We start from the raw sequence: 27,393 nt of genomic DNA on the forward strand, positions 1-27,393 counted from the left end.
GGGCCCTCCGATTGGCCGGCGCCCCCCCGCCGGATGTGGCGTCACGGCGCCGCGCGGAGGTGGTGCGGCAAGATGGCGGCGCCCAATGAGCCGGGGCAGGCGGAGTTCGCGCGGCGAATCGACCCGGCCCGGGAGCCGGGGCTCAGCCCCGAGCAGCGCCGCCTCATGGCGCAGGTGGAGCACGCCCAGCGCCAGCGCGCCCTGCAGCGCCGGCTTCGTAGCCGCAATGTCCTGCTGGCGCTCGGCATCGGCGCGGTGACGTTCGGCATCTGTATCCTCCGGGAAACGGTGGGGCCGGGGGGCTCCGGGGCCGCGCCCGCAGCTTTTCCTTAACTCCTCCCGCAGACGGCTACACCTTCTACTCGGTGTCGCAGGAGCGGTTCCTGGACGAGCTGGAGCAGGAGGCGGAGGCGGCGCGGGCGCGGGCCCGGGCGCGGGCCGAGGGCGCCGCCAGCTGAGCGGGATCCCCGGCCCGGGCCGGCCCTGACTGAGCTGCCGCCCTCGCCAGGCACGACGGGCCTCGAGGCAGATGCGCCTGAGGGCCTCGGGCCTGCCCCGGGCTCTGCTTTGGCCCGGAGAAGGCCCCGGGGCTCCCCGCAGGCCGGGACCCCGCGGGCAGAGCCGCCCCGGGCCGTGCCCGTGGGAAGGACGGGAGCGCCCGGTCCCACCGCTGCCCACAATAAATCCTCTCACTGGAGACCGCGTCCGCGCCCGTTGTCACGGATCTCTGGGGCTGAGCCCAGCTCGGGGGCGGCTGAGGGGGCATTTTCTGTTTACTCTTTGTCCTCACACAGTGAGGCGAGCAGCCGCCGTCCTGCCCGACAGACACACACGCAGAGCCGTGGTTTGTATTCAATCCTCGTTTATGAAAACACTTTTCCAACGCCAGTTCGTAACAAAGTGCTCCCGGCTCCTGCTCTGCAGCCGAGGGAGCTGCGGGCACTCGGAGCGGGGCTGGGGTGGAGGCAGGGCTGCCACAGGCCGGGGGTGCTCGGGGCAGGCTCAGCTCCTCCCAGCACGAAGGACGGACACACCTCGCACGTGGGGCTGGGACAGCGGGCAGACACCCGTGGGACCCCCCCGGGCCCGCGGCTTCCCTGCTGCAGGGAGCACGGGGGCTCTGCAGGGCCGGCTCTGCAGGCACTTGGGTGAGGTAGTTCATGGAGTCATTCTTGGCCAGCCGGCTACTGGGGAGAGAAGCAGCCGTGAACCGGGTGCGGAGAACGGTGCAGAGAACGCGGCGGGACCCTCCGCTGCCCCTACCGTGCGCCCGAGGTCGTCGGCGAAGGTGACGCCTTTGCTGAGGCGCTGCTCCTGCGAGCCCGTGCTGCTGCCGCTCAGCGAGTTCCGCCGCATGATGCCTGCGGGACAGCGGCGTGAGGGGGGCACGGGGCCGGGCAGCTCCCCCCGGTCCCTGCACGGGGCTGGGCAGCTCCCCCCGGTCCCTGCACGGGGCTGGGCAGCTCGCCCCGGTCCCTGCACGGGGCTGGGCAGCTCGGCCCGGTCCCTGCAGCTCGCCCCGGTCCCTGCACGGGGCTGGGCAGCTCCCCCCGGTCCCTGCCCTGCGTCCCACCCAGCCCGAAGGGAAAGGGGAGGGGGCTGGCACCTGCGGGCGGTGCCAGCTCCAGGCGCTGCAGGCTGTTGCGGCGGGACGGGTTAAAGCTGCCCTTGGACAGGCGGCGCTGCCGGCCGGACAGCATGGCAGCCGGCGAGACGATGCCCAGCGGTGGCTGCTTCCCCATGCGCAGGTACAGCTCCTCGATCTCCTTCTTCTGGGCGCTCTGCAGCAGCTGCACCTCCGCCAGGTGCCTGGGGAGAGGACGGGAGCTGGCAGCGAGGTTCCCCTTCCCGGGGAAGGGACAGCGAGCTCCCACCCGGGCTGGGTGGGGAACATGTCTCCTCCCTGGTGCAGCCCAGCCCCGGCTCACTTCTGGCGCAGGTTCTGCAGCTCCTCCCAGATCTCCTCGTCCTCGCTCTCGGTGTCATCGCTGCTCACGTAGGACAAGCTGCGGGAGTAGCTCAGCCACACCTGGCTCAGCATGGCCTGCGGCACGGTTTCTGTGCTCTCTTCCCCAGGGCCCTCCCCCGGGTCGCTCCCCACCGGCACAGCGGGCACCGCGCCCCCCTCGGCTGGCACCTCCTCAGCCCTGGGGCCTCGCTCCGCTGCCCCCGGTGCCACGTCCGAGTCACTGCTGGAGCTGCGGCTCGTGTCAGGGATGGCGGGAGGCGGGGAGCCGCTCGCCGCCGGCTCCGTGCCGTGCTGCTCTCCGTCACTGCTGCCCAGCACCGCGGAGCTCACAGCCAGGTCCTGGGCTGGCACCACCTGGAAGCGGCCCAGCACCTGGGGCTTGGCTTCTGCTGGGGACAGGGGCAGCTGCTGGGGGCTGGCCGGGGCATGGGGGCCCTGCACGGGCACACGGCACAGCCTCGGCCCTGCCCCACCTCACCTTCATTGATGGGCGAGAGCTGAGCCTTGGGCACGCTGGGGGCTGGTGCCTCCGAGATGATCAGAGAGTGGCTGGGCTTGGGGGCACTGGGCAGCACCTGTGGGCACCTGAGCACCGTCAGCAGCCCGCCCCAGGTCCTGCACATCTCCTGTCCTCCCCTCTGTGCCCTGGGATCTGCCACCCGCTCAGCCCTCCCGGCATCCCAGCCCTCCACAAGCCATGAGGCTGCAGCCCAGCCCAGTGCATCATCTGCAGCAGCCACCCGGCCCTGCTGACATCGAGCTGCACCTGGAGCAGCCCTGACAGCCCTTGTGCACCCACACTCACCGTGCTGCCCTCTGGACCCCCAGATGTGGATGTGCTCAGCCGCTGCAGGGGGCTCCCCACGGCCTCACTGCCTGTGGGGTACACTGGGGCTGGTGCCAAGGGAAGGGGGGATATGGGCACCCTGGCAGTGGGGACATCAGCTCCCACTGACTCCAGGGTCCCACTGCCCGGTGGGACTGGCTTGTCTGTGCTGGTGGGCTCGGGGTAGACAAAGCGTGGGGCACCCAGGGCAAGACTCTGCGGCCGTGGCAGCAGTGGTGGGTAGAGGTGCCCACCTGAGCTGGCAATGGAGGAGACAGTGTGGGCCACGGTCATCACTGCCAGGGAGAAGACATTGGCCAGGGACAAGAGGGGGGCACTGGGGGACAAGGGTGTGCTGGTCACGGGGGGGCTCAGGGGACTGCTGGGCTCCCAGGGAACAGGGGATGTGGGGACAGGCTGGGGGGACAGGAGGGCTTGGGGCAGGGCTGGGGGGACAGGCCCCCCTGGGGTCCCCTGGGGAGTCAGTGTTGGTGTTAGCACTGGTGATGATGTGAGCCAGGAGGGAGTCATCGAGACGAGGGGCCAGGTCTGTGCTGAGCCTGCAGGGAGAGCAGCATCAGGAGCAGCCCCAGGGCCACCTCCTACCCCTGCCCAGGCACCCCGAGCCTGAAGGGAGCGGGCAGGCAGCCCCAGGGCAATGAACACACCCACCCTGCCAGCACCGGTACCTGTGGGGGACCCCAGTACCCCCGGGGCTGCCAGAGGCTCCACTGGACTGGCCAGGTTGGTCTCTGATGGGGAGCGGCTCAGCAGCGGCAGGACAGGGGACTGGACAGACAGGCTGGGACTGGTGCAGCTCAGGTCTGTGGCATAGGGGTGACAGCCAGCCTCAGCCAGGGCAGGACATGTCCTTTGAGACCCTCTGAGGCCATCACCTGCCCTGCATGGGGTTGGGGAGACAGGAAGGGCCTGCACAGGGGCACACACGTACCACTGAGTGAGGATGAGGAGGAGATGGAGCGCGAGAGCCCCTGCAGCTGCAGGTCCACCTGTGAGAAGGGTGAGCTGAGCCCAGCACTGGGGCAGAGGCCCCAGCCAGGCTGTGCCAAGCCCCCACTGGGCCCCACCCTGGCCCTACCACCTGTGGGGACAGGAGCTGGAGTCTCTTCTGGGCTGGGGAGCCCCTTGACTTGTCACAGGCAAGTGACCACAGGAGGACCCTGCACCCAGCCCCCACCCCGGACTCCCTGGGGCCAGGCAGCACCCCAAGCCATGCTCAGCAGAGGCAGCAGCAGCTTCCCCAGCGCTGGCAGGGCCAGGCTGGCACTCACGGGGCTGCCCAGAGCACTGTCAGCCTCGGGGCCCTTGGGCAGCTCGGTGCCACCGCGGCCGTCCTTGCGGAGCAGGGTCTCCACGCGGTGGATGATGTCCCGGATGCGGCTGATGAAACTCTCCCGCTCCGACTTGAGGATGAACTCATTGTGGACCTGAGGGTGGAGGGGCCGTTCAGCACCCGGCCCTGCGGGGCAGGCCCCACCTTCACCCTCCCCCTGCTCTCACCATGGCGGCTGCAATTTCCTCCGGGTTGTCCCCGTCCAGGTCGAACTTGAAGGTCACCATCTTGTTGTTGTAGGTCTGCAGCTGGCACTCCACCACTCGGTCGTTCTTGTCGGAGATCTGTGGGCAGCAGGGCTGGCTCAGCCCAGGAGAACTCACCTGGTCCCTGCCTGGCCCTGCCTGGCCCTGCCTGGCCCTGCCCGGCCCTGCCTGGCCCCTGTGGCACTCACGTTGGTGATGCGCAGCCTGGAGCGGGCTCGGCGCCGCAGCAGCTTCCCCGAGGCTCTCTTGGGCGGCAGCTTGGAGCTCTGCTCGCTGGCCGAGAGCCCCTCACAGCCATCGCTCATGCCCGATGCCACATCCGAGGTGTAGCTGCAGGAAGCCCCAGCTCCGGAGCATCAGCGTGGCCATTCCCAAGCACCACACTCCCCGTCCAGCCCTGCCCGACCCCCCAGCCTCACCTGTCCACCGAGGAGGAGAAGCCACTGGCAGGGGGCAAATGCTCGGTGGGCAGCTGCACGGCGATGCTCTGCAGGGAGAGGATGGGTGAGCACGGCCCCACGGCTGCCCTGACCCCCCCGTGGGGCCGTGCTCACCGTGGGGAAACGGCGCACGGGCCGCGTGGGCGGTGGGCTGGTGGGGTCCACTGCCACAAAGCTGCGATGGGCCAGGTCCGGGGAGTCCAGGAAGCCAGAGGAGCTCAGGTAGCCATCGGTCTCGCAGTCGGCTGCGGAGGAGTGAGGCATGAACCGAAGCCGGTCCCTTCCCTGGCTGGGCACTGGGAAAGGGCTGTGGGGCTGGGAGAAGCTGACAGACCCCCCACCCGCCTCCCACCCCACATCCCCTGCTGCCCACCCGACTGTTGCCCCCTTGGTGCCCACTCACAGGTGGCTGAGGAGTAGCTGGTGTGCCGGTAGGTAAAGTGCTGGTGCTGGTCAGCTTCAGGCTCCTCAGGCTCCAAGGGGAAGGTGCTGCTGAAGGCCGAGTCCCCAGAGCCAGGGGTGGCCGGGGCAGGCGTGGGGGCACCAGGTGGCAGCGGGGACTTGAGCTCCTCCAGGAGCCGCAGGACACCTGGCGGCTGCCCTGGCTCTGCGGGTGATGGAGCGCCCTGGGCACGCTTCAGCTTCTCCCGCTTGCGCTTGATGGCGACCACGCGGTCCCGCACAGCCTTGGCCACCAGCTTGTAGTCGGCCTCACAGACAAAGCCCAGGACCACCTGCACAGGAGGGAGCTTGTCACTTCAGGCTGTAGGGACCCCACAGCACCCAGGGCTCCCCCATCTCTGTACCCACCATCTCCTGGGCCACCTCCTCTGCCACATCCTTGTAGAGCTCAAAGAGGAACTCGATGGCGTTGTTGTCCTTGTATTTGCCGTGCAGCTTCTTTGTGTCGTCCATGCGCAGCCAGAGCTTGAGCCCAGACTTGACTCCGTCATCCTCCTCAGCCAGCTCCACGTGCACCCCTGTGTCCTCCTGGAAGAAGGAATGCTCCAGCAGGTCCTGGATGGTGTACCTGCGGAGGGCACAGCTCAGCACGGGCTCGGGGCCAGGGGGGACCCTGCCACCCAGGCCCCGCTCTGCCCCCACCTCTCGTTCTTGTCCATGCGGATGCAGCCTTCGATGATCTCCTTCAGCTCGGGCACCTTCACCTTGTAGAAGCTGCTGGGCTTCAGGCCCTGGGGGTAATGAGAGTGAGCACCTCCTGTGCCAACCCACTGCAGTGTGGGACCCCCTGGGCCCAGGGAACAACCAGCCCAGGGCCCCACGAGCTCTGCAGTGGCTCCTGTGGCCAGGCCATGTGTGGGCCAGGATGCCCCAGGGCTCTGAGTTTCCACCCAACAGGCAGGAGCTGGCAGGAACCGGGTGTGACTGGTCTGGGCAGCTGCAGTGCCCCAGGCCAGGGTGACCGAGCAGACTGCTCCCGTTCCACCCCATTAACATGCTGGCAGTGGCTGCTGCAGAGCCAGGGATGGGGGGTCTGGCCAAGCCACGGCCCCACCACCACCACCCACAGCTCCATGGGCTGGCAGAGCAACCCCTCACTGCCCAGACCATCTTTAGCCACTCACACAACCCACACAGGGACACATTTTGTCAGCAGCAAGGCCTGACAGCTTCAGCTGACCATGCCCCCAGCCCCTGTCCTGCCTCCCTTGGGATCAGCAGCACCCCAGCCGGGGCTGGGCCTCACCGAGGTGACCTTGCGGTAGATCTGGGCGGCGTTCTGGCACTCGGAGTAGGGGTACTCCGAGGTGGCCATCTCCAGCATGCACATCCCGAAGGCGTAGACGTCCACCGCCTCGTCGTACTTCTCCTCGTACATCTCCGGCGCCATGAACTCGGGGGTGCCTGGAGGCAGCAGTGCAGCTCCAGTGCAGCCCCGGGATGCCCAGCCCTGCAGCCCCCACGGCTCCCACAGCCCAGCCCTGCAGCCCCCACGGCTCCCACAGCCCAGCCCCTGCAGCCCCACAGCTCCCACAGCCCAGCCCCTGCAGCCCCCACGGCTCCCACAGCCCAGCCCTGCAGCCCCCACGGCTCCCACAGCCCAGCCCTGCAGCCCTCACGGCTCCCACAGCCCAGCCCTGCAGCCCCACAGCTCCCACAGCCCAGCCCTGCAGCCCCACAGCTCCCACAGCCCAGCCCTGCAGCCCTCACGGCTCCCACAGCCCAGCCCTGCAGCCCTCACGGCTCCCACAGCCCAGCCCTGCAGCCCCCACGGCTCCCACAGCCCAGCCCTGCAGCCCCCACGGCTCCCACAGCCCAGCCCCACCTATCACACTCTTGGCAAAGGAGGCTCGCTTGAGCGTGGCCAGGCCCAGGTCCCCGATCTTGACGGAGCCCGTGGGGCCCGTGATGAAGATGTTGTCACACTTGAGGTCGCGGTGGATGATGGGGGGCGAGCGAGTGTGCAGGAAATGCAGACCCTTGAGGATCTGCCGGCTCCAGCGCTGCAGCACCTTCAGCTTCATCTCCTTAAAGCGCTTCAAATACCTGCCAGGGACCAACGGGGCTCAGACCTGTGGGGCTTGGACTCGTGGCCCAGCCTTGGCTCCAGCCCACCCTCCTCCCATTGCCATCCAGACCCAGATGACCCCACAACAAAGAGCAGGGACCCTGTTCCCTCCCCTGCACGCCCCAATCACGTTTTCAGGGTGCCAGACGTCATGAGTTCTGTGACCAGCACGATGCAGATCTGCCCTTTGATAGTTGACTTCCAGGAGTCGTAGAAGCGGACGATGTTGGGGTGCTGCAGCCCCTTCAGCATCTCCACCTCCTCGCTGAAGCGCTGCCGCTCCGTCTTGGACAGCTTCCGTGTCTGTGGGGGCCAGGGGGGGTGTGAGGAGGGCACGTGGGGTCCTGCCCAGCACAGGGGGTGCCCTGGCCACAAGAGACCCTCAGGTCCCCATCCCCACTCCCTACATACAAGGCAGAGGAGGCTCCTGTGGCACAGAGCTTGGGTCAGACCTGCTGTCCCCCAGCCCTGTGGCGCACACCAAGCTGGGGCCACCCTGGCCTGTGGTCCCCCCACCAGCCCACCACTCTGAGTGGGTGCACGACAGATGAGGCACCGAGGAACCCGAGCAGTTCCCCGTTGCCCCACGCTGCCTCGGGACAGGGAGTCCAGCCTGCAGCTGTGGGGGCTCTGCAGAAGCTGCTGCCATCCTGCCTTGTGCAGAGCCGATGGCCACGGCTCTTCTGCCCCACCGGGGCACCAGCAGCACTGGGCTCTGTGCAGCGAGTGCTGGGCCAGCCTCAATGAGGCCTTTGTTGGGGAAAGCAGGCGGGGGAGGCTCCAGCCCAGGTTTTTCCATGTTCCTCCTGCTCGAGTTAATTAAAGTGGAAACACAAGCCGAGGGTGCTGACTGCAGCTGGGGCAGGGGCCAGCGGAGGGGACAGCCCCCGAATGCTGAAGGGTGCAGGAAGAGGGGAGCTGACAGGCCAGAGCTAGAGGAGCCAGGTCCAGCCCCGAGGGACTGGGAGCCCTCAGCCCTGGGCAGGAGCAGGAGCAGCGAGAACTCCACCACAGCCTGGGGTCCTGCAGAGCTCAGCTGCTGGAGAGCCTGGGGCCTCCGAGCTGGGACCCCTGCCCAGCCCACGTTCAGAGGCCAAGGAAACTGGAGCTGCCACAGAGCTCCCACCACCAGTGCTGCCAGAGCTGTCTCGGCCTCTTGGCCAGTGGCCACCATCCATCAATCCTGTCGGCTTTCGTAACATTTTCGTTGCATCACAGGCGGCCCCATGGCTTGGCTGGAGCTGCTCCATAATCCCCCCACATTTAATACATGCTCAGGGACAGGCTGAGCCCAGACGAGGACCTGAGCCTGCTGCAGCAGCATGAATGGGACCTTTCATAGGGAAGGAGGAAAACAGCAGCCGAACCCCTGCAGGGCCAGCAGCACACACCACACACCGGCTGCCCTGCCGTGCCACGGCCACCACCACCCCTCTTGCCCCTTCCTACCCACTGAGAGGTGTCCAGAGGCTTCACTGCACCCCACAAACCTGCAAGGGCGTGGGGAAGCTGACACGGGCTGTGAACTGGGGAGTCGCAGGTGCCCATGGCTCTCCCAGCTCAGCGAGACTGGACCCCAACTGGAGCAGTTGTGCCAGCACAGCCCTCACTGTGCCATGCCAAATTCCAGGCAGAGCCCCAGCACAAGGCCACCTCTCCCAGAGTGCCTGGAGTAAGGTCTGGGGGAGCCAAGCCTGTCCCCCAGACCTGTGCCAGGGCTGGTGGGCTTGCTTGGCATCGTTCCTTCCACATGACCAAAGTGGCAGCAGCTCCCAGGCCCGTGCTGATGCTCTCCCCGTTGAGTGTGGGCATCAAAGCCCAGCCTGGGCCTAGCAGGGGCAGGGCAGACAGGGCTGCCAGCACAGACATGGCACACAGCATGGGCACACCGTGTCCTCTCCTCACAGCACCCGCACAGGGTGGAGGAGGACGCTGGGGGTGGTGGCATGGGGACCATGAGGAGTGGGTGGCACTGGTCCAGCCCATCCTGTGAGCCAGGAGCTGGCTGCTGAGGAGCCCAGCACAGCCAGCACCAGGAGCTGAGGCCAGTTGCAGGAGAAGGGAGGGTGGGGCTGGGTGGCTGAGGACGGCTGTTTTCCCTGCAGCAGTCCCCAGCCTGGCAGCACCGGTGCTCAGAGCTCACTGCAACACTCTCAGGGCTCTCCCATCCCTGCCTCTGCACTGGCACTTGCACTCTGGAGGGGCATTCAGAGCACAGGGCTGGAAAGTGCCCAGCACTCCCTCCAGCCGTGCCCACAGCCACAGGGACTCCCCCTGTGAGCCCCCACAGAGGTGCCAGCTCTCTGCAGCAGTGGGTGCCAGCGCCTCGCTGATCTCCCCGTGGGTCTGCTCCGCCAAGCAGGAACTCCTGTGTGCTCACAGCCATGTGAGCACACACACAAGGTGCCCTGAGCCCCGGGGCTGCTGGCTAAGGTTACCTGCCCAGCCAGGGGAGGCACAGCAGTGCCCAGAATGCTCTTGCCCACTTGGGGAACCCCAAGGGGTTCCACAGGAAAGTCGCACAGTCAGGTATTTACAGCCCGACCCCACTCTGGGCCTCTGGTTTCCTCCCTGCTTCCTCTTTCCCCACCGCCCGCAGCACCTAGGACAGAAATAGTGCCAGGCTAAAGCTGGAAAGCACAAACAGTGGGGCTGTGCAGAGGGACAGACAGACGCTGCCTTCAGGACAGGGGACAGGGATGGGCAGGTCCCCTGAGGGGTCTCACAAGACAGGCAAAACCAACCTCTGCCTCAGAGGCTCTGAGGAGGGAAGGTCAGGGCAAGGACAGCAGGGAGAGCTGGGGTTTGGGACTGGGATCCATCACAGCACTGAACCGGGTTCTCTGGTGCAGAACAGGTCAGGCCTGAGGTTAAGTACTCATTTGGAATTGAAAGGCAATAGAAGGAGAACTGTGAAGTGCACACGACAAAGCTATTTTTAAAATGGCAGAACCACAACCATTTTTATTTGTGGTTCCAAATCCCGTATTTGTGTCACAGTGTCCAATTCTTTGCATGATTGCTGAAAAAAAAAACAAACTTCTAAATGTCTGCGTCTGTGCTCTTAGCCCCTTGTGGGACACGGATTTGGGTACAAGAGACAGTGGATAAAGAGCAGTCAGTGGAATTCAGCCAAACGCTGGGTGGGGAGGGCAGGGGCAGGGGCAGGCACGGGTGGGAGCAGGGACGTGGCGTGGGAGGGTGCAGGGCCAGAGGGGTCAGGTCTGCACCCAGCACTGTGGGATGCTCACAGGAGGGTCCGTGGCAGGGCCCTCAGGGGCTCAGCCTGGACCCCAGCCTCTCCACAGCCACCCCCAGGGGACAAGTGAGTGCTTCTGCCACTCCTGCCTGGCTGCCTCGCAGCACCAGCAACGGGGCCAGCTGGACTGGAACACTGGACTGGAACACGGAAGCATTTTGCTTCCCAGCTCCCTTTTCCCTTCCACCTGAGTGCTGCAGGCTCATCCCCTTGGCAGCCCCTCCAAGACAGCAGCACTGCCTGCAGGGAGCTGCTGCCAGCCCTGCCAGCTGTGTGCCAGGCCCAGGGCAGGGCAGCTGGGCCACGGCTGGGCCATGGGGCTGAGACCCACATGGAGGGACACGGAGCAGCTGAGGGAAACGCTGGGGACAACTGACTCATCCAGGGGAGGAAGGTCCTGAGTTCACCAAGGAGGAGAGCCTGTTCCAGTCAGTGGTTGCCACCTGAAGGGATGCAGGACTCAAGAGAGCTCAGGGGCGTTTGGACAGAGCTGTGGGGCTTTGTGAGAACTGAGCTGGCTCTGAACTGAACTCTCAACAACAGGAGAAATTGTGGAATCCATGGGGGTGAGGGGCAAATCTTCACCTTCCTCACTGAGGCCATAGTCAGCCCTCTAAAAACCACCCACCAGTCTCTCAGGATCTCTTCTTGCTCTGCTGGGCTGCAGCCACTCCAAGGACCCAGCCCTGGCAGCCACCTGCAACTGCACTGAGCTTTTGGGAACAAGACAACAAACTCGCAAGACACGTTTTTCTGTGTCAACAAGGACTTGGACCTTCCCACCACAGCAGCCATCCCAGGCTCAGGAGCCTGAGGGAGACTTTGGACTTCACCAAAACCCCTCCCCAGGTGCTCCAAGGAGAAAAGGCAGTCCCACAGCACAGAGAGGAGAACAGGGATGCTCCTCAGAGACCTGGAACCACAGGTCCAGCTCTTCCAGTATCCTGCCACCCCTGGCAGCATCACAGAAACCACTCACAGGTGGCCATGTACACGACTTCAGCCAAGGTCAAGCAGGCAGAGAGCACCAAGGTCGTGTGGCACCCTGCTCCCAGCTGACAGCCAGCCCCAGCTCGCTGCAGGCAGGTGCCCCAGGGCACACCAAGGGCTCTCAGAGCAAGCCTTGGAGGCAGCTCCAGCACAAGCACAGGCAGGCATGCAGAGAGGGCACTGCTGCCCTCACTGTCCTCCTGGAGGGAAAGCTGCGAGCTGCTGAGCATCGGAAAGGCGGTGGCATGGATGCTCAGCCCCAGATCCACCTGTTAAGTGCCAGAGCAGGGACTGGCATCAAGAACGTGGGCACCCTGGTGTGCTCCATAGTGCAGGCAGCAAGAAAGCAAATGGAAAACAGCACCTGATGAGCAGGAGGGCCAGGAGCGCGGCACTAAGCAGGCAGGAGGCTGCGTGCGAGCCAGCAGAGCCACGAGGCACCGAGGCACGGGCAGTGATGGGCACAGTGCAGGGCAGAAGCGGAGGCTCGAGGGTGCCCGCCCTCGCCGGTACAGGCTCCAGCCCGGGAAGCGCCCCGCGGGTCCCACACAGCAGCAGGGTCAGGGCCGGGGAGGGCTGCGCATGGAACCTGGACAGAAGAGGGTCCAGGTGCCTCTCCCGAGCCCCTTGCCCCGGGGCGGGGGTCTGTGGGTGCGGGCAGACAGGGGCGGAGGCGCTGGCAGGGGCCGTACCTGCAGCTCGCACCAGGCCACCTCCACGGTGGTCTCCGTGTCCAGCCCCTTGTAGACGGTCTTGAAGGAGCCGCGGCCGATCTCGATGTCGAACTTGAGGAACCGGCCGTCGGGGGAGGTGGCGACCGCCCGCGTCTCCACCTCCTCGCTCTCCGTCTCCTCCGGTTCCCGGAGCCCGGCAGCGGCCGGCGGCGGCGGCGGCGACCCCCCGCGCTCCCCGTCCGGCGGCGGGTACCCCAGCAGCTCCAGCTCGGCCGAGCTCCGCCGGTTGAAGCGGGAGGAAGCACGGCGGGAATCGCGCCCCGAGGACCGCCGGCTGCAGTTACGGTGCGGGGCCCGTCCGGTGAGCCCCGGACCCGGCTCCGGTTCTGGCTGCGGCGCGGAGCCGCTGTCCGCCCGCTCTGCCTCGGGATGGGACATGGCTCCGGCAGCGGCGGGCTCGGCCGCCAGCATCGGCTCCGGCCCGGTGGGAGCGGCGGCTCCCGCGCAGCTTCGCACCCGTGGCCTCCGCCACCCCGCAGCCAGCAGCGACCGCCGAGACCCGCTCCGGGCACCGGCTCCGGCACCGCCGCCGCCCCGCCCCGCGGCACCGCCCCCGCCCCGCCCGGGTCCGCCCCCGAGCGACCGCCGCCCCCCGCCCGTGCTGCGCCACCGGCCCGCACCGGGCACCGCACCGGGCAGGGGCACCGCACCGGGCAGGGGCACCGTACCGACACCGCGCCGGGCAGGGGCACCGCACCGGGAACCGCACCGGGCAGGGGCACCGCACCGGGAACCGCACCGGGCAGGGGCACCGGCACCGCGCCGGGCAGGGGCACCGCACCGGCACCGCACCGGGCACGGCCCCGGGACGGCGCCCAGCGCTGCAGCGGCGGACACGGGCTGCGAGCGGGGCCCCGCGCCCCGGCACCGCTCCCGGGATACCGGGATGTCCCCGGCACCGCCTGGCGCCCACCGGGTCCGCGCTGCCCCCGGGGCTCCTCGCAGCCCCTCCCCGCAGGACAGCCCCGTCCCGGCCGCCGCCCCCGTGGGGCTCCGGGGCCGCTGTGACTAACGCAGGAACGTCCCCGGTTCAAACATTTCCTCGGAGTTTCTGACCCTGGTCCCGGAGCAGCGTGTGCTGGAGCAGCGGAGCGCCGCTGCCGGGACGCGAGTTCCCCCTCACGCTGTCCCAAACAATCCCGCTCGGGTTCACTGCGGTCCGAAATCCTGAAATTAGGGTCACGCAAATAGGAAGAGTCGAAGGTGTGTGTCAGCCCCGCGGGAGCCAACAGCCGGACAAGAGCGTGTTGTCTCTCCAGGCTCAAGGAGAAGGTTGTTCTGCCGGTGAGGCTGTTTACATAAAACACAAAGCAATTGAGGCCACCGCTGATTTCTTTTCCCTGAGGCCAGATTGTTTCTACTCAACGATACCGGAAACATTAAGGAGTGGATGGACAAGGGAACGCAGTCGTGGTCTCCTAACGCCAAGCTGGCACCCGCAGGGTGATGCCGGGTGACTGGGGCTGCTGACCTGCAGCTCGGCTGTGGCCACGTCCCGCACGGCTGCTCCCCACAAATCCCCGCTGGGGAGGGGACAAGAGGGAGGGACAAGTATTTAATGGAATGTTCCTGGCCGATCTGCGTCTCGCTGCTGATCTCTGCTCTGCTTACCCCACCCGACCCACCTCCTCCTGCCCCACGAGCCAGGCAGCTCCTTCCCAACAAGGAGTTGGATCGATGTCTCCCTGTCAAGAGCTGCTGGAGCAGAACTGGCCGGAGAGCAGGGAGCAGCAACCACACCCCCACTCAGCCCTGCGCTCCCTGGAGCACGTCAGGGGCTTGGTCCCAGGTAAGAAGCAGCGCTGGCAGAACACCACGTCCAGCACCGGCCCCTGCAGGGCTGTGCCTGCTGCTGGGGCACCGGTGCCCGTGGCCACTGCAGCCAAAAGGCCAAGACTGACAGGCCACAGGTGCAGTGCTTGCACTGGCCCTGCCATGGGTGACTCTTGGGTTGTAAGATGCAACATGGCTTGGCTCAGCTGTTAAACAATGCTCTTTGTCCAGGTGAGCCTTACCCAGAACCTTCTGAGCATGGCCAGACAGTGGGGCAAGCTGCCCGAGGCCCTCTTGGTTGACTCTGGCTGCCCCACACAGGGGTCCCTGCCAGGGCCCATGCACTGCTCAGGCTGGCAGGGAGCCCTGCTTCTCCAACAGGTGACACAGAGCCAGGCAGGGATCTCAGTTTGGCCCCTGGCAGGCTCATTTCTCCTTATCAAGGGTTTCCATCGTGAAACAAGATGCCTTGGAAGTTCCCAGAGGAGCAGGGGAATATCCCGGTCCAGTGAGGCCCCTGCAGACAGGGGAGGAAAGAAATTAGGGGAGAAGTTTGCTCCAAGTGCTGCCCTCCCACACCTCCCTTGTGAGTGGTCTGAGAAATTCCCTAAATGATCTCTCCAAACGCCACTCCATACCAGAGTTGGTAGGGAGGTGGCAGCTCGGGCAGGGGAACAGATCCTCTCCTGACCTGGCCAGGAACACCAATCTGCAGCCAGCTTGGCCTGAAACCAGAAGGCTCCTGTTCCACAATCAGGCGCCCACTGCAGCTCCCCAGCGTTATCAGGGTGACATTTCTGGGCTGCAGGTGCCAGTGCCAGGCTTCACTTTGAGGAACCGCCACAATCAGGGAACATAACCCATTTCTCGCCTACATTTGGCTGCCAGAAAGAGTACAAGGCACTGTGTAATCACTCTCCTCAGAATTAGATCACAAATCAAAGCCCTGCTCAACTCCAGGCTCCACCAAGCCCTGCCAGGAATTGTCCATTCTGACCCCAGAGCTTGGGGCAGGATCGCAGAGGGGCCAGGATGGGTCTGGACCAAGGGGATGCACAGCTGGGGCTGCAGAGCGCAGGGTGCCTGTCCTGGGATGCTCCAGGGACACCCAGGGCTTATTTCACTGTTACCTTCACCACCCCATACCCACGGGACCTTCTGTGTCTCTCACCCTAACTCATGTGAGTTCAGGGAGGCAGAGATAGTACCCAAACCTCAGCTGTGGCTGTAACCATGGGCAGATCACTGCAGAGGATTTCCTCAGCCCAGAGGCACAGATGGGACCCACCTGCACCTTTATCCCAACATATAAAGTTATCAAACTGAAACTGTTCCTGCTCCTATGCAGCTGCACCAAAGAAAATCTTTCTCAGAATCCTTCCTCCTTGACCAGTGGGATCCGAGTGTGCCCAGCCTGATAGTGCCTTATCTTGGCACCAGCCCCTCTGAGCTCTGCCTCGCCCCGGCCAGCGAGCCCTAATCACCATGGCCAGACGTGGCAAGGGCCTCTGAGGGGCCACAGGCTGGAGGAGGGGGTTGTAGCAGCCACCCCCACCCCCCCAAAACCACCTTGAGCCACCTCCTCCAGCGAGCCCCTCCCCAGGGCTGCATGGCTGGGCTGGACAGCATCTCCACAGAGGGACATCTGCTCCCTCCAGGGTGGCAGCACCAGCTGGCAGCAGCTCTGCCACTCCCAGGACCCATCCCACGGCCTCAGCAGTGACACCCTGGCCTCAGCAGTGACACCCTGGCCTCAGCAGTGACACCTCTCTGCAGCAGCACTGCCCAGCCCAGGGAAGCTGGTCCCACAGGTCCTCACAGGCATGGCTGGATGAGGCCTCTGGTAACCAGCCCAGAGGGTGTGGAAAAGGAATTTTACACAATGTCCACTCTGCAAAGGGGACATACTCTTCCTCCTCCTTCTCCCCCCCCCCGCCACTAAGTAAGCAACTAAATAGGAAGCTGAAAAAGAGATGGGAATTGCTGCCAGGAGTGCCTTGGAATGAAAAGCTGGTTTTAGGCTTATCTAATGTCACATCAGCCATTTCCTAAGAAGGGAGCAAATTTAATTAAGAACACAGACTCCCTCAAGGACAGCCAGGTTACATACAGCACTCCCAGCCTGGAACACAGTGCTGGGAGGTCAGCATCGTGCACACAGGCAGAGAGAACTCCAGCCCGGCTGCTGAAGGCTCATTGTTTGGGATCAAATGCAGACACCTGCAGGCACAGCACCCTGGCTCTGTGCAGGGCTACAGGAGCAGCCAGGGAGGGAAGGGGCAATGCAGGTGGCATGGGGAGAAAAGCAGAGGCAGATCTTGGACATGGAAACAAACCCAGGGCAGACACTGGGAGCACATGAATCCCACACAGAGACTTTGGAGGCTGCAAACAGAGAGGATGATCCCTGATCAAGCAGAGGCTGTGCCAGTTTTGTGGGGACAGATGCAGTGCAGGGCTCACGGCACATGCCATGGCACAGCCTCTGCTGCTGGGTTTGCTCAGAACCCTCAGTGGCAGGACCATGACAGAGCTCCCAGGGGTGATGGTCCTCAGAAAGGAGACCACACCAGCCCATTGTGTCAGTGACTCAGGAGCATTGCTGGTGCCTTAGTTCAGCACAGAAGTGCTGGCACTCAGGAATTCCCCCACAGCACTGCCGAGCCTGGCACGGAGAGGAAGCCTGGGCTCCTGCCACAGTTCCAGAGCACTGTGCCCACAGCAGGGCAGCACATCCCACCAAGTCCAGGTCAACAGGCTCCTGCTACAGAACAAATTTTCACATTTCACAGCCCCAGACTCCAGCATCTCACCTACACTGAGAATTCCTCAACGCTGACATCAGCTGTCAGGAGCAGGTGAGCCAGTGCCAGGCTGCCCCAAGGGCAGGGAATGCCAGACAGGGGCAGTCTGTGGGGTGCAAGTGCCATCTGCTCTGCTGGACCCCCAGACTGACCACACTGGTCTGACCCGAGGTCACTCCAGCCTGCCCCCAACCTCTGCCAGTGACACACAGACAACAATCAGGGAAAGGTGACCCTGCCCCAGCACAGCCATCTGTTTCCCCAGGGCTGACAGGGTCAGCAACTGCACCTAGCCACAGTTTCTGACAAGTTGGGGACTTTGTTATCAGCACTGAGAGCCTAAAGCTGAGTCATCCCTCTCCCAGCCACAGTGGTACAGAGCTTACCCCATCACCTCTGCACAAACCCAGGGGCTTCCAGCAGGCGGCACATGCAAATTTAAAGTAAACGTTGTCCTGAAAAGGGCAGCAAGGGTCCCCTTTTCCTTTCTTCTTGTGGTGTTTCCCACCCTGGAACCACAGCATTTCCCTGGGGCAGCGAGGAAATATGACTGAAGGACAAAAATCTGGTACGCTGCTCTGTTTTGTCTCTGATGGAAAAATAAAGATAGATGAAAACAGCCAGACTGCTCTATAAATACATCTCATTTTAATCACCTGAAATTAGTTCCCTGGCTTCCCCCAGCCTGCTTGGCAGCAAGTGCATTTCCTTCTGCCACTGAGGGCTTCCACAGCGTAGCAGTAATGGCCCGTGCCCTGCTCCTGCCTCATCCCCTGGCACTGCAGCAGCACTGCAGGACCCCACACGTGGCTGGCAGGGATGCAGGGGGGCCTTTGAGGTCAAGCTTGACCAGCCAGCTGGGACTGCTTCGAGGCCATCACGGGAACAGGGACCAGCAGCAGTCCAGTTCCACTTCTGGGTGGTCCCTCTCAGAACTGCCTAGAGCAGCTTTAGCCTCTCGAACACATCAACAGGGAGAACAGCCAGAGAGAGGATCTCAGGATGTTCCTAAATCTTTGGAAGGGTTCTCAGACTCATCTTGCCCCAAGAAATCCCGAGATGCAGCTACTTGCAGTCACAGTTTGAAGCCAGGCCCAGAGAGGAACGCTTGGCAGGGAGACCCGAGACTGCAGCAGGGAAGGGCAGGAGGCTCCTGTCAGAAGAACTTGACGCCTCGGCCGTCATCCAGTGTGATAATCTCAGCCTTGTGCTCCTGCTGCAAGGCTTGCAGGGCACGCAGCAGCGTAGCCTCATCCAGCCCGTGAAACTCTAGGGAAGGACAAAGATCCCCGTCAACAGGGAGAAAAAATAACATCATTTTTCCGATTTATGGAGTCCCACTTCTCCTGTTTCCCATCAGGAACTTTGCTGAACGATGTCATGTATAATGCAGTTCTACAGCATGTAGCTGAGCAGCTCTCTTCCACTGGCTCAGTCTCACTTTGGAAGGAAAAACTTGCCAGAAACCATTACGACCCTCCATACAAACAACCAGAAATTAAGGCTCTGTAGGGGAGCATGCAGAGCTATGGCAGCCCACAAACTGATCTTCTTTTATCACAGTTTAGTCAATTATAATCACAGCAGCTTTTCTGTGTTTCCTGTTCTTTAATTTCCAACCAGTAAAAGGGCTCCCATGGCTGAGGTACAAGAACCTTGACACACACACCCTGTTAACACTGTAGCACAAACCAGAAGCACCACTGAACATCTTGTTCTTCCACCACCACCAAAGCAGTAATGGTGTCATTCTCACATGCATCACCAGCTAAGGTTAAGTGTTATCTCTTTTTAATGGCTCATGCACTTTTTTATCCAGGACTCTCCTCTGGTGTCGGGGGATGAACTAACTGCTCACTTGTGTCTCCAATGTGTGTAAATTAGCATTTACGTGATATAATTCCCCATCTACACACACATTAAAGAGATATGTATCTCAAAGTTGCTCTTCCAGGATATATATTGAGTCACACCACACAAAGTCATCACCTGTCAGGACAAAGGAACTGATTTACACATGACCCCATGGCACACAGGGAGAGGTCAAGCCACCATGAGCTACAGGCTTGTGAGGTCCAGGGAGTGGGGGCAGCAGTGCTGAGGGCTCTGAAGAACATCATAACGCTACAGCAAATCCAGAGTCATGGCTACACCAACAGGCTCATCACCTCTGCTTAGGGAGCAGAGCCCAGAGGTCATCAGACAGCAGGGACAAGTCACAGCAGCCTGCCATGCAGAGCTGGAGCTTGGCTTGAAAACAAAACACCCCTTACCACACCAGATAAAGTGCTAGGCACTGGGGAAGGGAAAATCCAATTACACAGGAGGATGTTCTTGCAAAATGATAAAAGCCTTTGGAGCAGCATGTGCCAGTGGTGGGAAACGGTGAGTTTGCATCTGGGATTTTAAAATATTTAATCTACAGAAGTGTAATCTGACAATCACTGTTTACATGATCCAATCCAGCGTGCTCTGAAAACCTGCTCCAGAACACGAGCCCCAGCTTTACCTTCATTCTCTGTATCATCTCCACTGACCAGCTCGTACAGCGTGAACACAGAGTTGGTCAGGCCATTCTTTGACACCTGCAAACACAAATAGCAAATTTCATCCTTGTGGCTGAACATCCTTGTCCAATCTCCCACAGATCCTGGAGAGTGTAACACAGAGTGTGCACAGCACGTGATAAGCACCCTGGACACACGTGGGGCAGAGGGGTCAGGGGGTGCAGCCTGGGGTTATGAGGACAGGTCTGGTCCTCCTGCCCGTGTGTTCCACAGTGAGGACCTGGGCCACACCTGGGCCAGGCAGTGACGCTGCCCTGTCCTCACCACAGGTCACCCAGCACCGAGGGTGGACAACACCACCCTCACCCTGCAGCTCACAGCAAGTGCAAGCTGTTAATAAGTCCTCACCTCTCTGCAACAGAGAGAAGTGCAAGGAGAAAGGTAAAAGCAGTGAGGAAGCAAGCAGTGATCTTTCCCAACCGTCAGCCAGGACCCCCCATCCTCATGGACACAGTGTGGGTCTGGGTGTGCAGCCCCTGTGCTCTCACCCATTGATAGATGAGCTTTCCCCACTCTTCCGGTCTCTTCCACATGATCAGAAAACTGGTTTTGTTCTTATCTAACCATTCCAGGTTCCCTAGAAGCAATGGGGAACACGGATTGAAGCAGAGCACAAGTCAGAAATAAGGATCAAACATGCAGATTTTGGCACACGTGCCAGGCACTGCAGCCGAAGGCAGCCTCACAGGGCAGCCCCTGCCCTGCATACTAAATATTCCGTGTCAGAAAGTGATTTTTCTCTGTGCAGCCCCCTCCTCCCTGCCTGCAGGTCCCGCGGAGCCCCGAGCAGCCCCGGGATGGGCAAGCCCGGGCCCCGGGACGGAGCTGCCCGGTGGCTGCTGCCCTCCGTGCCCCGCGGGTCGGGAGCACGGACGGACGGACGAAGCACCCACCGTTCTTGCGGAGCTCCTCCAGCACCACCTGGATGGATTCCAGCGGCAGCTTCCCTGGGCGCGGGTTAAGGAGGCGTTGACGGAGGCGGGGGGTAGGGGCGAGGGGGGCACGGGCGGCGGGGCCGCGGGCACCGGGAGCAAAGGATACGCTGGAGGCGGTGGTTGGCGAAGAGCGGGATGTCCTGAGCCTCCCGTACCGTCATGGCGGGCAGCCGGTGCTGCTGGCTGTAGGCCAGCGCCAGCGCGCACCAGGCCGACAGCTGCTTCTGCCGCGTCTCGCCGTTGGGCTGCAGCCTGCGAGGGCCGGGTCAGCACGGCGGCGGGCGGGCACCGGCACCCCCGGCCCGCGCTCCCGGTTCTCCCGGTTCCCCCGCTTCCCGCCCCGCCTCCCCCAGCCACAGTCCCAGTCCCGGCCCCGGCCGTGCTCACGTGAAGAAGGGAGGAAAGCTGTACTGCCAGGGCCACGCGAAGCTCATCGCCGCCACCGGAACCACCGGAACCACCGGAACCGCCGCCGCCGCTTCCCGACCCGCCCGCCCCGCTTCCGGCCCGGCCGCGGGCCACGCCCCCCGCGGGGCCACGCCCTTCCAGAGCATGACCACGCCCTCTATTTGCATAACCACACCTTCTATTTGCATACCAACGCAATTCTTTTTGCATGTCCACACCCTTCATTTGCATTCCCACGCCCCTCGTGTGGCCCCGCCCCTCCCGGTCGGAGCCCCGGTTCCGGTGCCGGTGTTGGCCCCGGTGTCCCGCCGCAGCGTTCCCTACGGCAAGCAGCTGCCGGCACGCCCGGCCAGGCGGTGGGAGCCGGCCCGGGCCAGGGCCGTGGAGGGCTCATGGCCGAAGAACCAGCGCCAGGCGTGGGGGAAGAAGCGTTTAATGCCGGGCCGCGGCGGGGGGAAGGCGCAGGAGGAACCGGCCGGCTCAGCCGCGCGGCTCGGTGGCCCCGAGAACCCAGCGGGCGGTTCGGGTGGTCGGGCGGCCCCGCAGCCGCGGGTCCGTGGCCCGAGGCGGGACGGGAGGGCAGCTCTAGGCCTGCGCCTTGCCGTCCTTGCTGCGCCAGATGACCAGGGTGACAAGGAAGGGGATGAGGCAGATGGGTGCGATGATCATGGCCAGGAGCACATCTTCGGGCGGGTCGAAGTACACTGGCTGCTCCAGGGTGCAGTTGTGGAAGTAGCGGTGGTGGCTCTGGAAGATGTACTGCTCCGCCAGGGCGTTGGGGTAGCTGTAGTTGAAGCTCTCGGCCCAGTCCTCCAGGCAGCGCTGCAGCGCGCTGTAGGGCCTGGAAGAGATTCGGGACACCGGCAGGGGATGGGACACCGGGGGCACGGAGAACGGAGCAGCACCGCCCTTGTGTGCTGCCCAGCCCCTGCCCCTGCTGCCGGAGGAGAAGGTCCGGCTGCCCCATACCTGCTGATGACTTTCCACTCGCACAACTCCGATGTCATCACGTTCCCCATCAGGGAGACAAAGTATTTCCAGCACTCCTCTGTCATGTCGGTGTAATTCCTCTCTGTGAGGAAAGGTGTTGAGCACGGGCAGCATGCCTCTGCCCACGCTGCATCCCTGCCTGCCCCTGCTGCCAGGTGACACCTGGCATCTGGAGCACTGCACAGGCCCGTGGGAGAGACATCAGCACAGTGAGGGATGGACCCTACAGCAGCCCTGGGATGTCGCCTGGAGCCTGCAGCAGCCCAGGGCAATGCCAGGGGCACACAGGGAGGGCAGGCTGCTGCTGACTGCCCCCACTGTGGGCAGTGGCAGGGAGAGCTTCATGGCACGGGCCAGCTATTTTTGGGATGGCTAGGGGAAAGAAGGGGTCATTCTGTGGCACAGGGCCAGCCCTGGCCAGGGCACCGTTTGTCCTGCAGTGCTGCCCGGCCCTCGCTGAACCCCAACACTCACCCATGGGCTGGTCTGTCCAGTTGGACATGGCCGTGGGTGGGCTTGTCACAGTGTCCTGGATGAAGCTCATGTTCACGGCGTCTGTGTGACAAAGGCCAGTCCCCAGGAGCACTGCAGAGGGAGGGACACAGGGTGAGAGGGGACAGAGGGTCTGGGGAGGGGGGTAAGGGTGCTGACAGGGCTCCATGTGAGGGAGCTGCCCTGGCAGAGGCTGGGTCTACAGGAAATAACTGCTTTTGGGTGTCCCTCAGGGGGCACTGAAGCCAGCAGGTGGGGCACAGGGAGACAGAGCTTGGCAGAAGCTGGAGCTAAGGTGTCCAGCCCCCCGTATGGGCAGGGGCTGTGGGGGCTGCAGGCAGCTATCCAAAGGTTCAGAGGGGCTGTTTAGGGGCTACAAACCCCGGGCCATTGTCACAGCATGGGGACAAACTGGGACCCCCACCCATGGGGAGCCAGCGTGGTACTGCGTGTCAGCCGGACAGAGCTGGGGCAGGAAGAGGAAGCATTGGCCACAGCACAGAACCGCTGGAGAACCCCTCCGCCTGCCATCAGTTCCACACCCAGCACAGCCTGCCAAGGGCGTGGGGCACGTCTCGCCTGGCCCACGGGAGCCCCATGGCTCAAGGAAACTGCCCGATCCATCTCCCGCCCTCAGCTGCAGACCCATAGTGTGGGGCACTGATGCTGGCTCCACACTGAACTGCCAGACTGGGCCCTCCTTGGGCTGCTTGTGGGGAGCTCTGGCACAGCTGGGCACCGGCTATGGGGTGCTCCTGGGCTGGTACACTGGCTGTGCTAAGGGCAGCCCACCCTGTCCCGATCTCTGTCCCTGATGGCCCCATCCACCCCCCTGCCTGGGCATGTGTGGTGCTGCAGTTCCTGTCCCAGCCCGGGTCTTCGCAGGGCTCCCTGCCAGACCGTGGCTGAGCGTGGTGGGAGCTGCCCACAGCACCTGGTGCCCACCTGCCAGTGCCCCCCGGCCATGCTGGCGACGGCTGCCCCAGCTAACCTCAGCGTTGACAGGCTGGTCCCATTTTGGGGTGGGGCGATGGGGCGGGCTGAGTCAAGACCCTGGCCCCGGGCCCCACGAGTGGGAGGGCGGCCACGTGCGGGGTGGTGCGGGGTGCGGAGCCCCCGGGGCCGCGCCCCGCGCACTTACCGCAGAGCAGCAGGAGCCCTCGGGAGAGGCGGCCGGAGCTCATGTGCGTGCGCGGTGCCATCCTGCCAAAGCCCGCCGGCTAACGACCGGGACAGGGATTTCAATGGAAATAACAGGAAGCAACTCCTTTCCTCTGACAGGGGCAGTTTGACTACGGGAGACGTGTGAAAAATGAGATCGCTCAGTGCTGCTCTGAAGCGGCTCTCCCGGCCGGACCCTGCGCTGTCCCGTGCGGTGCCGGCCCCCGCGGGCATCGCTCCCGCACCCCCGGCACCCACGACGCCCGCGCCTCACCCACCGGCCTGGAGGATCCGCTCCCTGCACAGCACGTCCAGCGTTACGAGGCCGCGATTTGTTTACTTGTGTATTTCTCTTTAATCCTGTCTGGGCTGGGTTGTGAAATCCCTCGTCTCCTGCGTGGAGGGCAGGCAGCCCAGCAGCGGGGGGAGTGGACGGGAAAGCACAGTGTCCCCGGACGGACGGGTGCTGCCGCCCGGGAACGGGGGCGGCGGGGTGACCCACGGCCCCAAACCGCAGTTTCTGGTTCACCCGGGCACCTGCCCCACAGGCGGCACTGCCGGGGCAGCCCAGCTCCTGCCCGTGGCCAAGGAGGGAAGGGTGATGGCACAACCTACCCCCAGGCACGAGGCCGAGGAGGTGGGGAGAGGGCAGACACTTGGCCGACCCTGCCAGTCCTTGGCCCCAGTGCCTTCCTCCTGCACTGGGCAGCCTGGCGCCTGCTTGCCTCTGCCAGAGCCCCCCTTCCTGGAGCAGCTCCCGCCCAGGGGCCCGTGTCCCCCCCACTGTGGGTGACTTCAGCCCGCGGCTCTGCGGCATTCCTGCACAGGACCTTTCACGCCTGGCCGGGGCAGAGCGCAGCCCAAAGCCTCCCCTTTAGGAGCCGCCTGCAGGCACGCAGAGCAGGGACTGGAGTGCAGCGCAGGGCAGCTCGGAGGGACCCTCCCTGCTGTGGATCGCACTGGGCTTCAGCTCCCCAGCAAAAGTCCTGGCAGAGCTGTCTGGTGCCTCCCAGGCTGCAGCAGCCACCTTCTGCGGGCGAGTGGCCACATCTGGAAGTCATCCCCAGCACTCCAGTGGCTGCAGGGCTGGAGCCACTGGTTGCTCTTTCTGGTGGAGCCGGCGGAGCCTCCAGCCGGGTGGCAGGAGCCTCTGCCAGGGAGACACCCAATGATCTCAGCGCGGCCCCAGGGCTGGGACGGCCGCCCCCCTCCTGGGGCGTCCGGAGGGGATGGGCAGGGACAGGATGGTGGCTGCCTGCCAAGGGCCTGGGCTCCCCACCCAGCCTGGCATCCCCGGCATTCCCTGCCAGCCCTCATCTGGGGTGCCGAGGAAGGGGATCGGCCCGTGCAGGGTCAGTTGCCTGACACTCTTCTCCCAGTGTTCCCCCAGGCAGATGCAGGCATCTGGAGCCCCATGCCCAGCTTCCCCTCATGCCATGGGACCCACTCCATTCCCAGGGAATCCCAAGCTCTCCATCCCTGCTCTGACCTGTCACCCTCACCCCCAGTCCTCTCCTCCCACTCAGTAGCTGCCAGGACTGCGAGGGAAGGAGGCTGTCCCTGTCCCCTCAAAGAGCTGGGGGCTCTCAGGAGATGGGCAGCTTCTCCCTGGGATCTGAACCCCTGTCTGGGCTCTGCTGAGTGTGAGGACAGCTGCGAGGGGCACAAGGCAGCCAAGCCCCTTGGCCACAGCCACGCTGGGGGCCAACTGCCCAGCTTGGGGAGCCTGGCCTCAGTGCAGCTGGTGAATATTCAGTGGACAGAAGGGGTCAAGGATGGCCACAGGCCAGGGCAGGAGAGCAGCTGGCCAGCAGCTGGATGCCACTGGAGAGCTCACTGTAGGTGCTGCAGAGGGGACAGCATGAGGCCAGCCTGCAGGGCTGGGGACACATCCCTGCGATGGCCCTGCTCCGAGTGTGCATGTGGCACTTCTGGGGCTGAGGCTGACCCACCTGCTGATCTGGTTCCAGTGGCAGAGACTTCCCTTGGAGATGGCCATGAGGGTGGCATGGAAGGGGGCGCAGCAGTAGAAGGAGATCCAGCCCTGGTAGGTGTCCTGGCAGTGGGTTGGCACCAGCAGCACCTCCAGAGGTCCTGCAGAGCACCTGACAGACCCTGGAATGTTCCCCCACTCCCAGTTCTCCCCCACTAGCTGTGGTTTCAGGAGGGCTGTTTGGGGTCACCCCTGGACTCTGCCCAGGATGAGGCAGGCAGTCCTGTTTGTTGTGCAGTTCAACACACAGCCCTAGGGGTCCCATGGGATCAGCCTAGACAGGAGGGAGCCTCTGAGGCACTTGCAAGACCAGCACAGATTGCACAGGTCTCACCAAGGTCTGCGATGGATGGGGAGGACAGCCAGGATGGCAAGAGGGCAGCTCTACTCGCCATCCTTATCCAGAAGCCACCCAGAAGGACATTGGTGGAGGTGGGACCAGTGGGACCATGTGAGGTCCAAGGGGTGCTGGACATTGCCCTGCCAGTGATGGAGCCCCCCAGTATAGCACTGCTGGAGGGGGCTGGAGGGCTAGAGCCACACTGGATATGGCACCAGGGTATTAACCTTCATCCTTGAGATCCCTGTGCTCAGTGTTCCCATGGCCTGCAGCAAGGAGACACAGGATGCCAGGGCTGCCCAGCCAGGAACAGTCCCAGTGCCCAGCTGCTGGTCCCAGTACATCAGAGACCCCTCCTCTTCCTCCCAGGCCAAGATGAGCACAGTAGTGGTGAAAAGGCTAAGGGTGCAGAGGACTCCTGGCTCTGCCTTGGCCCTTGCAGCCTGGAAGAGAAGTTTCTGAGCCAACACCAGCCCTGGGGGCAGACAAGTTTGTGGCAAACCCTGCTCAGAGATCCTTCCAAAGAAGGCCAGGAGAGACCAGGCAAGCTGTCCTCCAGCACAGCTGCACTGGGAGAGGAGAGAAATACACCAGGTACCCTGTGGGGACTCGGCCATGTGCCAGACCCTGTGCCCAACCCCCTGGGGCCTCCGTGCAGCACCCCCGGCTGCCTGTGCCGCACCCGCGGGAGCACAGACAGGAGTGGGCAGCAGGCAGCCCTAGCCCGGGGAGCATCCTCATCCTCCCGACAGCGACAGCGGGATCCCTGCGCCCGGGCTGGGGCTCCCCCGGTCACCTATCCCGGAGCCCGGCCCGTCCCAGCGCTGGGAGCTCCCGGGGGACACCGGGCCCCCGCCCCGCCGGACCCGGCGGAGCTCCGAGATGCGGGCGGGGTGCAGGGCTGCGGGCGCGACCGGCCCTGCTCGTCCTCCGCACTCACCCTGCCAAAAAGGTGCCCCGGGGCAGCCGGCAGCCGGCGGGGGACGGCCGGGGCCCCGCCGGGGCAGCAGCCAGCTCCGTCCGCTCCCCGGCGCCGGGGCCCCCGGGGCAGGAAAGCTGCCGCCAGCAGCCGCTTCCTGCCCGGCGCCGCCACAGGGAGGCCCGGCGGTGGGGCCAGAGGGACCCGGGACCACCGGGACGGCTCGTCGGGCAGCGCGACCACACCCGGGCAGGGCTGTCCCGGGGCTCGGAGTGCCGTAGAACCGGGCGGGAACGGCGCTGTCCCGCCAAGGGCTTCCCGCAAGACCGGGCCGGGGCCGGGTGGGCCCAGGCACGCCGGGAACGGGCGGGCACGGCACCAAGCCGCCGCGTTTAGCCCGTTCCCCGCGACCCACAGGGGTGTCCTCCAGGATGGAACGGGTCCGCTCCGCTGGGGCAGGCCACGCGTCCCGGCACCACCGGCGGCGGCGGCGGCGGCGGCGGCGGCGCGGGGCGGGGCCTGGGGTGTGAGGGGCGGGGCGAGGCCTGGGTGTGAGGGACCGGAGCCGGGCTGGGCTGAGCCGGGCCGGGCCGAGCCGAGCCGAGCCGAGTCGAGTCGAGTCGAGTCGAGTCGAGTCGAGTCGAGTCGAGTCGAGTCGAGTCGAGTCGAGGCGGGGTCCGAGGCCTGAGGCGGGCCCGGGGCG

General features: G+C 64.3%; 4 protein-coding genes across 6 annotated transcripts; 1 reads left to right on the forward strand and 3 right to left on the reverse strand.

The window, feature by feature from the left end:
* The first annotated feature begins 18 nt into the window (after positions 1-18).
* COA3 (cytochrome c oxidase assembly factor 3) lies at positions 19-697 on the forward strand. Its single transcript, XM_012571134.5, has 2 exons — positions 19-271; positions 346-697. The coding sequence occupies exons 1-2, from the start codon at positions 34-36 to the stop codon at positions 456-458; spliced, it is 351 nt and encodes a 116-aa protein (XP_012426588.5). The 5' UTR covers positions 19-33; the 3' UTR covers positions 459-697.
* A 148-nt stretch (positions 698-845) lies between these two features.
* Positions 846-12,822, reverse strand: WNK4 (WNK lysine deficient protein kinase 4). Of its 3 annotated transcripts, XR_005982605.2 has the most exons (21): positions 12,267-12,822; positions 7,456-7,628; positions 7,083-7,303; positions 6,504-6,661; positions 5,900-5,988; positions 5,606-5,825; positions 5,199-5,529; positions 4,910-5,040; positions 4,775-4,842; positions 4,544-4,685; positions 4,317-4,433; positions 4,088-4,243; positions 3,748-3,805; positions 3,485-3,619; positions 2,775-3,355; positions 2,448-2,544; positions 1,929-2,355; positions 1,607-1,809; positions 1,264-1,361; positions 1,068-1,184; positions 846-1,009 (listed from the first exon to the last, which is right to left on the reverse strand). XR_005982605.2 is itself a non-coding variant. In XM_030256350.4 (20 exons), exons 1-20 carry the CDS (start codon positions 12,717-12,719, stop codon positions 1,167-1,169), a joined length of 3,876 nt encoding a protein of 1,291 aa, XP_030112210.4. In that variant the 5' UTR covers positions 12,720-12,822; the 3' UTR covers positions 846-1,166. The 3 variants fall into 3 exon arrangements, 2 of the variants coding, with proteins under 2 accessions (XP_030112210.4, XP_041577376.2); XM_030256350.4 differs by having other exon boundaries at positions 846-1,184; XM_041721442.2 differs by having other exon boundaries at positions 846-1,187.
* A 4,689-nt stretch (positions 12,823-17,511) lies between these two features.
* On the reverse strand, positions 17,512-20,998 carry VPS25 (vacuolar protein sorting 25 homolog). Its single transcript, XM_030256144.4, has 6 exons — positions 20,775-20,998; positions 20,494-20,639; positions 20,346-20,399; positions 19,941-20,029; positions 19,395-19,470; positions 17,512-18,154 (listed from the first exon to the last, which is right to left on the reverse strand). Exons 1-6 carry the CDS (start codon positions 20,981-20,983, stop codon positions 18,042-18,044), a joined length of 687 nt encoding a protein of 228 aa, XP_030112004.2. The 5' UTR covers positions 20,984-20,998; the 3' UTR covers positions 17,512-18,041.
* Positions 20,999-21,212: 214 nt separating this feature from the next.
* On the reverse strand, positions 21,213-23,961 carry RAMP2 (receptor activity modifying protein 2). The gene is made up of 5 exons (XM_030256145.4): positions 23,717-23,961; positions 23,419-23,569; positions 22,260-22,370; positions 21,765-21,867; positions 21,213-21,636 (listed from the first exon to the last, which is right to left on the reverse strand). Exons 2-5 carry the CDS (start codon positions 23,477-23,479, stop codon positions 21,381-21,383), a joined length of 531 nt encoding a protein of 176 aa, XP_030112005.4. The 5' UTR covers positions 23,480-23,569; positions 23,717-23,961; the 3' UTR covers positions 21,213-21,380.
* Positions 23,962-27,393: the final 3,432 nt, after the last annotated feature.

This window comes from Taeniopygia guttata, chromosome 27 (assembly GCF_048771995.1).
Source record: "Taeniopygia guttata chromosome 27, bTaeGut7.mat, whole genome shotgun sequence".
Classification (NCBI taxonomy): Eukaryota; Metazoa; Chordata; class Aves; order Passeriformes; family Estrildidae; genus Taeniopygia; species Taeniopygia guttata.